General features: G+C 60.8%; 1 protein-coding gene across 2 annotated transcripts; it reads right to left on the bottom strand.

Moving 5' to 3' along the window:
• Positions 1–724: 724 nt before the first annotated feature.
• Positions 725–4,731, bottom strand: PIM1 (Pim-1 proto-oncogene, serine/threonine kinase). Of its 2 annotated transcripts, XM_067310644.1 has the most exons (6): positions 4,592–4,731; positions 4,322–4,428; positions 4,174–4,224; positions 3,695–4,061; positions 2,558–2,734; positions 725–2,259 (listed from the first exon to the last, which is right to left on the bottom strand). In XM_067310644.1, the coding sequence occupies exons 1-6, from the start codon at positions 4,671–4,673 to the stop codon at positions 2,102–2,104; spliced, it is 942 nt and encodes a 313-aa protein (XP_067166745.1). In that variant the 5' UTR covers positions 4,674–4,731; the 3' UTR covers positions 725–2,101. The 2 variants fall into 2 exon arrangements, with proteins under 2 accessions (XP_067166745.1, XP_067166746.1); XM_067310645.1 differs by lacking the exon at positions 4,322–4,428 and having other exon boundaries at positions 4,592–4,686.
• Between the last annotated feature and the right edge of the window lie 3,915 nt (positions 4,732–8,646).

Here is an 8,646-nt window from a genome sequence, read left to right as displayed (position 1 = left end):
ACCGTGGAGCTGGGCAATGGGGTTTGACAGTTTGAAGGGTAAAAGCTCGAGCGAGGAGTTACCACTGCTGACTGATAGCACCCAACTTCTCGTAATCTGAACATCGGCTTCCTCTAACTCTGCGCTAGCCGCAGCCGCTCTGGAGGTGGGGACAGTCCTCGGGCGGCTTTCTTAACCCACCGGCACCCAGCATGCAATACACGCCGCGCGCTGACAGAGCCGGAGCAACAGGATCCGCGTTACCGAAGCTTAATTTGGCTGACAACATCCGGCATTTCACAAGGTCGCTTTGATGTTTGTTTACGTGCTGCTCCTGGCACATGCTCCCCACCAGCAGCGCGGCCACCTGCGGAGGAATGGGAAGGAGAAGGGCTCCGCACCCCTTTGATCTCTCCCAGGGGACTCGCCAGGAGCGGCCGGCGCTGGAAACTCCACGCACCCTGCGGAGGGCCAGATCCAGCCCTTGCCGGGTGGCTTTCGGCTTGGCCGGTCTCTGGGTGGGACCTTTGGAGTTTGTCTCGGCTGCAGCGAGCGCGGCGATACTCTCATTCCCTACTCTCACCTCTCCGTGGGGAGGAGCGCGAACCCGAGCTCGCTCCAGCCAGAGACAACCTGATGCGCTCGCAACGGTGCCGTCAGGATCCTCCGGTCGCTGGTAGCCTGCTCGCTTGTTCCCGGCTTTCCTCTGGGTGCGCGGCCCGCAATAAGAGATGTCACCATGGAATCAAGTAACTCATTTTTATTTAAAACCGCATGTATAAAAAAAATAAGTTTTCTGAATTCCCCTGTACAATATTAACTATTAACAAAAACCCGCTGGCTACACACTGGTTACACGTACAGACTCGACAGTACGGACAGCCCCGGCCCGCTCCCCCCACGGCTCAGCGACAAGAGCGCTTGGGTACCCACGCGCACAGGACACCCCCAGCCCCAGCCGGGGGGGAAAAACCAAAACTCATCTGCAAACTGAGAACTGCACGTGGAAGGGAACGACAGCAACCAGAATTATTTACAGGCAGCCGGGAAGCAGGCGGCTGCTCCACGCAGCGGCGGGACATCGAACAGTAGCGCTCTGCGAGGCTGGAGAGGGACGCAGGATGGACACGGAGGGGAGACCCACGTGGGAAACCCGGGGATCAGCAGCTGTAGAAGCGAGGCACGGGTCAAGGACCCACATGAGTTATAAATAAATAAATAAGTTATTCTACTGGCTAGGACCTTTCCTTTAAAAAACAAAACAAAAAAACAAACCAAAACAAAAAAGCCCCGAACAAATCCATGAAAATAAATTAAAAACAAAAACTGGAAGAAGAAAAAAAAAAGGTAACATGTTACCATTATTAACAACTGTACACCAAGCTTTGCTCCTGTATAATTCTGTACACACATTTACAGCTCAGCTGGGTTGCATTGTTTGTGCATTCGTGAGGGCATGGGAAGCAAGGAGCCCAAGAAAGAAAGTTCACACAAGACAGCACACTGTGGAAGCCACGGGAGCCAGGAGATGGAAGCCACGGGAGCCAGGAGATGTCGTCCGCTTCGCTCCCACGTTTCTTCTGACCAAGTTTTTTCTGACCTGTTTCCTTGTCGAAAAGGGAAGAAGTAGCTATATACCCAGGCAAGTCTTGGAAAAAGCAGCAGTGTAGGAAGATTCAAGTATTTCCTCCAGCACAGCCCAGATTGCAACTGAAGGCACTCGGAATACGGTGACAGTGAAGGAGAGACAGCTATTCGGACACGGTATTCGCCCTCCCCCCACCCCCAAAACAGTTTCCCCTGGTTGAAGCTTTTCTCGCTAGAACGTCTCTGATCCTCTCACAGTCCCGAATTCAGCAGGCCAGGGACACTCGTGGGAGCGTCCATAAAACACCGCCAAAAGTTGACTGGCAAGACTTCAAGGGAGACAGGTCCATTAAGTTCAAGTCCAGGATACCTGGGTTGGATCGTGGCCACCAGCTCTTGGATGACTTGACTCTTCAGTGTGGTCTAGTTCTAAAATGAGATGTAGATGTTCCCATGTGACAATCCCCACTCAGTTGTACAGTCATGAAGAATAATTCTGTTTTCTTTTGTTTTTACAGCCAAGAGATGCAAGGAGTTATTTGCTGGACTCCTGGAGCAGACTGTGCAGGTGGATCTCTGCTGTCTTCTGCGGTAGGTGGACACCTTGCATCCAAGAATGGTTTAAAATGTCTTCGAAAGATGGCCTGTCTGAGGGTCGCAAGGCCAAACACCATTTGATGAGATCCTGGCATTCTGGGGAGAGAAACCAAGGGTCAGGCTGGGAAGGCTGGGACTCCTGCCCCTCTCGTGTCACCATCCACATTATCCCAGCTGCGCTCAGGGCTGCTCCCAACACCCAAATACATCGATTACCATTTTTGGAGGAGAGCAGGCAGGGATGGCAAGACAAGTGCCCCCCTTCTCCATCCTCCAGCTAACCGAAAGGAGAGAACAAAACCCTCCCTAGCTGGTAGGAGCTGGACGCTTGCGTATCCAGCATCATCTCCTAACGCGTGCTATTCCCCGAGGCAAAAAAACCCCACGTGCCCACCTGGAGAGACCCTCTGCCGGAAGTACACCTGGCCCCGCACGATCTCTTCATCGTGCTCAAAGGGGATGTCTCCGCAGACCATGTCGTAGAGTAACACGCCCAGGGACCACACCGCTGCCGAGCGGCCGTGGTAGCGATGGTAGCGGATCCACTCCGGAGGACTGTACACCCTAGTGCCTGCAAGAGACCGGAGGGACTCGTCACGCGGGGAAGAGCTGGCATCTCTCAGAGCGCCAGCGCGAACCGGTGCCGGGGAGGAAACGTTTGGTTTTTAAACGTCAGCAGGGTAGTTCCAGTCACGTTCACCCCGGTTGACACTTCAGCACCCGATGGCGAGATTCGCACCTCCCAGCTGCCGTTTAGCAACAGCGGCGTCACGGCAGGGCGCAGGCAGCTGGCACCGAAGCCGGCGCGCGGAGCAAACGCCCTTCCCTGCGCACCGCAACCCGCCGGATGCAAAATGCCGCGCGGGGCGACGCGGCCCCCTCCCAAAGCCCCGGGGGGGCCGGGGGGGGCGCAGACCCCTGCCCGGGCGCCGCTGTGCACCGGGTCTGGTTGGGGGGGGGGGGAGGGGGGGGAGGAAGGGACCGGGATCGGTGCGACCCGCCCGCCACCACGTGACTCTTGTTTACAAACTTTAGGTTGTAAAAAAAAGCCGCCGGTGCCGGAAGGGGGCAGCACTGGCGCGGGGAAGGCCCGGGGCCCCGACCGTTACATGCAAAAAAAGAGAAAAAAATAAAAGAAAAAAAATACCCAAGGGAGGGGGGGAAAAACCCCACCCCCCCCAACGGCAAAAATAAAAAAAATAAAGGCCAGGCAAACAAGGGGCGCGGAGCAGCCCGAGCCCTTCCGCGGCTGCAATGCAACCCGGCCCCGCACCCGGGTTTTGCAACCCCCCACCGCACCCCACCCCACGGCGGCTGTTTTTGTAGGGTTCCCCCCCCCCCCCCCCAAAAAAAAGCAGGTTGGGTGTCCGGGCTGATGCTGCCAGTAGCGCCGGCTCCCGTTTCACAACACGCACCCCATGACAAGAATCGAATAAAATGAAATAAAATATAAAAACTTTGCAGCGCAGCCGGCCGCAAGCCGGGAGGGAGGCGGGGGGGGGGGGGGGGGGTTGCACAGCCCCGGGCTCACCGTCGAAATCCGTGTAGACCGTGTCCTTGAGGAGGGCGCCGGAGCCGAAGTCGATGAGCTTGAGCTCGCCGGTGGCGAGGTCGACGAGGATGTTCTCGTCCTTGATGTCGCGGTGCAGGACGCCGCAGCTGTGGCAGTGCCGCACGGCCTCCAGCACCTGGCGGAAGAGCCCCCGCGCCAGCTCCTCGGGCAGGGCGCCGCGCTCCGTGATGAAGTCGAAGAGGTCTTGCGCGGGCTCGGGCCGCTCCAGCACCAGCACGAAGCTGTCGGGCTGCTCGAACCAGTCGAGGAGGCGGATGACCCCGCGGAAGCCCGAGCCCACCTTCTTCAGCAGCAGGATCTCCATGGGCACGCGGGTGCCGCCGGGCTGCGGAGCGATGGACGGGGAGGGGGGGGGGGGGTCAGCGCCGCCGCACCGGGGCACGGACCCCCCCCTCCTCCCTCCCTTCCCGGTGCCCCCTCGCCCCCCCGGCACTCACCAGCTCGCCCCACTCGGAGATGCGGTCGCGGGCCACGTGCTTGATGGCCACCTGCAAGGCAAAGGGAGCGGCGGGCTGAGCGCGGCGCCCTCCCGGCCGGGCTCCCCCCCCTCCCCGCCGCCCCGCCGCCCCCCGGCCCGGCACTTACCGGGGCGCTGTCGGAGAGGCGGACGCCCGAGTAGACCGAGCCGAAGCCGCCGCTGCCCAGCAGCGGGCCCACCTGGTACAGCTTCTCCAGCGGCTCCTTCTCCTTGCCTGCGGGCGAGGCAGCGCCGTCAGCACGCCGCCGCCGCGGGACCGCGCCGAGACGAGCCCAACCGAACCGGGACACAACCTCCCCCCCCCCACCCCGCTCCCCGCCGCCTCCTCCTCCTCCCGCTCCCCGGAGGGGCTCGAACCGGACCGAACCGCGCCTCACCTGGCTGCAGCTTGGCCGCATGCAGCTCGCCGCCGGGCCCCGAGCGCAGGTGGGCCAGCGAGTTGATCTTGGAGAGCAGCATCCCGGCCCCGTCGCCCGGCTCCAGGGCCGGCGCCGGCGCCGGCACCACCCGAACCGGACGGGGCGCCAGCGACGCGGCTCGGGCGGGCGGGCAGCGACGCGGCAGGTGGGGCGGGCGGGCGGGGAGGGGGCGAGGAGCCGGGCCGGGAGAGGGGGGCGAGAGCGGGGAGCGAGAGCGAGAGCGGGAGCGGGAGCGGGCGCGGCGCGGCTGCTCCGCGCGCTGCCGGGCTCCCGTGTGGCGCGGCGGCCCCGCGCCGGCCGCGGGAGTAGCGGGGGGCGGGGACGGGACGGGGAGAGCCGCGGGGCGGCGCCGCGCCGTGCCGCGCCGTGCCGCGCCGCGGGGGCCGCCCCTCCTGCCCCGCCTGCCCCTCCTGCCCCACCGTGCCGCAGCCAATGGGGCGCCGCCGCGGGCGCGGCCCGCCCGCCGGAGGGGCCGCGGCCGGCCACGACGTGGCGGGAAGGAAAAGGCGCCAAAGGCGGGGCGGGGGCAGGGCAAGCGCGTTTTGTGGGGCCGCATCGCGCGCCGCGGGTCGCGGGGCTGCGTGCGGGCCGCCGTTTGGGGACGCGATCGCCGGGGGACGCGGTCGCCGGGGGACGCGGTCGCCGGGGCTCCCGTTGCGAGGCGGCGCGCGCGGGGGGCATTGTGAGGGCACGCGGGGGCGGCGTGACGTGCGGGGCATTGTGTGAGCGCACAGCGCGCGGGGGGGGGGGGGGGCGGGGGTGACGGGCTGTGTGTGAGACGCGGGGGTTCCGTGTGTGTGACACGTTGTGTGTGAGACACGGGGGTACCGTGTGACAGGTCGTGTGTGAGGGATGGGGGTACTGTGAGTGTGACAGGCTGCGTGTGAGGGATGGGGGTACCATGTGTGTTACCGGTCATGTGTGAGATGGTACCATGGGAGTGACAGGTTCTGTGTGTGACATGGGGGTACCATGTTCATGACAGGTTGTGTGTGAGGGATGGAGGTGCCATGTGACAGGTTGTGTGTGAGACACGGGGGTACCAGGTGTGTGACAGGCTGTGCAACACATGGATACTGTGCATTTGACAGGCACATGGGTACTGTGAACGCGTGTGCGATTCCTCCGTGGGTTGTGCGTGTGTGTGTGCACAGGCGTGGGGGTGTCTGTGTGTACCCGTGTGCGTGTGTGTGTGGATACACACGGGCAGGGTGTGCAGCCGTACACTGCCGTACGCTTGTGCACACGCACTTGGGTGTACCTAATATCCCTGCAGGTGCGAGCGCACGTGTGTGCAAGCTGTTAAAAAATAAATAAAAATATTTGGAAATAAATAAAACTTTTTAAGGCGATTTCCTTTTTAAAAATACCTTCTCCACGCAGTGGCCTCTGCCTGAAGCGGGCCGGTCCGCAGCGGCTCCGGGGAGGTCACGCTTCCCACCCTGCGGCCCCCGAATCCGCGCTGGGTCCGAGCGGCCTTGGAGCCACTCCGAAGGGCGGCCCAAAATCTCGCCCGCCGGAATTTTATTATAAGCAAGTCGGGGCAGGAACAGCTGTTTTCAAAACAAACAAACGCCGCTTGGCTGCAGCGGCAGGTTGCATCAACCTGAAAGTGAAACCGGCTGCCAACGCCGGTGCCGCTGACTAAGCCTTGGACCGGGAGAAGTGCAAAAGGTGAACGAAGCGAGTGGGCCCGGCGTCCCCAGGAGCATCTCCGAGGGCTCCTGCTCCGCCGGGGACGTCGGGGCCACCACGTCTTCTGGGCTGTTGCGGCAGGATTTGCTCCTCAGCGGACGTTGGGTTTCCCTACCTGCCGGACGACTGTAGCTTGGGAGATTCGACTCGGCGGGCCATGGAGGCAAAAAGAAGGAAAATCCCCCTGGCTTCTCCCGCCGCTGCTCCGGAAAAAGGCCGGGTGGACGCGAGGAGTTGAAATTTCCCCGGTTCTTGGGAAACTGCAGCCCCCGTGCCCCGCACCTTCCCATCTGTAAAATGGGAACAGCGCCCCGTGCGCGACGGGCTGCGGCCGGGCTCACAGACCCCCCTGTGCACCCAGGCAGCGACGGGGGCCGTAAAAGCGCCCCGGCCGCGTTGGGGCCGGGACAGTAAAAGACGATTCACCGTTTTTATTGGCAGCGGGTGGAAGACGGCGGCACGAGCAGTTCAGCCTGTTTGGGATCCTGTTCTGTAGCAATGCGGGCGCTTCCTTTCCTGGTCCAAATCCAGGGAAACATCCCAAAAGGTGGCTTTGACTTTTTGCATTAAGGGACTGTCTGGCGATAGCAGCCGGCATCGCCCAGGCCCCGTTTTTGAAGAGTTTGGCTCGCCTCGCGCCGGTATTGTCATTACTGCATCGCTTCCTAGTACCCACAAGCAAAACGGTGCCTGAACTTTTCCCTTTTCTAGTAAAAGTGGAGATTCCAGCTGGGGGTTCTTGACTAACAACCCTTTTTTTTTTTTTCCTCCCCTTTTCCACAGAAGTTACTGGCTGAAATGCTTTGCTGAGTTCCAGAGATAAGATAAATAATTTACTGGATGTAGGTTTCTGATTACTCACTCTATTAGCATTTAGAGCAAAGAGCTCCAGCCACTGGGAGCTAAATTATTACAGACGAAGCCCATCTGGGCTGCTGTGCCTGCGCGAGACCAAGGAGTTCCCAGCATCCCACACATACTTGTGGAATGAATTGCTGAAATCTAATGGGTTTTACTGGAAAGGCTGGTGAGCGCCGGTCTCTTTTAGTACGTCTTCAAAAAAAAAAAAAAAAGAAAACAAAAAGAAACCCAACAACACACAGCTGCTCCGGCCGCTTACTGAGTAAAACCCCAACGGCGTTATCGATTTGCAAACAGTTCCCCAGAATAAGATAAGCGCCAAGCGGCTGCTCGTCTCGCCCCGCCGCAAGAGCGAGCGCCACGCCGGGCAGCTTCCAAACAGGCTTTTTCCTGGAGCATCTCTGCTCTTCCCCATCTGCCGGCTGCCCAGCGCGGGACGGATGCCGGAGCGGATGCCCCGCGCTTCCCGCGCTTTCCCACGCCCGTCCTGCACCTTTCAGGCCCTTCCGGCCTCGGGGGCGGCGGATGCTCTGCAGGGGGCTCGAACCCCTTTTTTTCCCCCCATCCTGTCCCCCAAGTTTGGTTTCTACGTTTTTGTTTTGGGAAAGACGCAGCAGCCCTTTCTCCTTTCCTTCTTGTTTTGTTTTTATTATTATTATTGTTGTTATGATTTGGGGTGATGCAAGCTCAGGGCGGAGGAGAAAGAGGGCAGGGAAACGCGTTTCTCCGGCGTTATTCCCACCCGAAGCCTGGGCAGGTTCGAGGCGCCTGGTTTACGTGAGTCAACGTTCAGCACCGGCGTGAAGTGACTCAGCATCTGGCCCCAAAACTCATTATCAAATTCCTTGCCGCGATGATGAAAGGTGCCCAACGGGCTGCCCTGGAAACGGAGGCTCTTTATTTACAAACAAAGCTCGCCCGGGGAGCGGCAGGGCTTTCCTAGGGGCTGCCTTCCTCCGACCTCCTCCGGAGCAGGCAGGCGGGCGCATCCGTCTCCCTCGCGCCGGCCGAGCTGCTAATTAGTGTCAGAGGGAGCAGCGCGTCTTGCAACCCGGATGATTTGGGGCCAAATCATCCGTGTGCGTAAAGCTGCCCAAGCGCTCGTTTCTCTGAGTCAGCGGACGGCTCGTCCTGCCAGCGCCGAGGGGTTGCAGCCTGCCGGCGAGACCCTCCGGATCGGGGGGGAAAAAAGAAAACCCATCCCGCGTCTCGGAGATGAGACACCTCCAGGGCTGAGCACGCTTAAAGTAGTGCCCGGGAAGGGATGCGGATTGCTCCCAGGGAACGGCTGAGCCATGGGAACAGCTGAGCTGCGGGCGCTCTGTCCTCCTTCCCGGCTGCATCCTTCCCTCTCCAGAACAACCCACCCAGAAACACCTCAGTTTTCCCAAATCGAGGACTCAGAGGCACTTTTTCACCCAAAGCTCGGCCTGCATATTCACCTTTCCCTTCCGTCA

The sequence above is a fragment of the Apteryx mantelli genome, chromosome 25 (genome assembly GCF_036417845.1).
Source record: "Apteryx mantelli isolate bAptMan1 chromosome 25, bAptMan1.hap1, whole genome shotgun sequence".
NCBI classification, from domain to species: Eukaryota; Metazoa; Chordata; class Aves; order Apterygiformes; family Apterygidae; genus Apteryx; species Apteryx mantelli.
Note: the sequence above shows the minus strand (reverse complement) of the source record. Positions and strands in the feature narration are given on the sequence as shown.

Bases quoted from the DNA above. Each gene is read 5' to 3' on its own strand.
- PIM1 (XM_067310644.1), bottom strand. From the start codon at position 4,673: ATGCTGCTCTCCAAGATCAACTCGCTGGCCCACCTGCGCTCGGGGCCC. The intron at 4,429-4,591 runs GTGAGGCGCGGT...CCTCGCCCGCAG, and splicing joins TGCGGCCAAGCTGCAGCCAG to GCAAGGAGAAGGAGCCGCTG. The intron at 4,225-4,321 runs GTAAGTGCCGGG...TTTGCCTTGCAG, and splicing joins GCCTCTCCGACAGCGCCCCG to GTGGCCATCAAGCACGTGGC.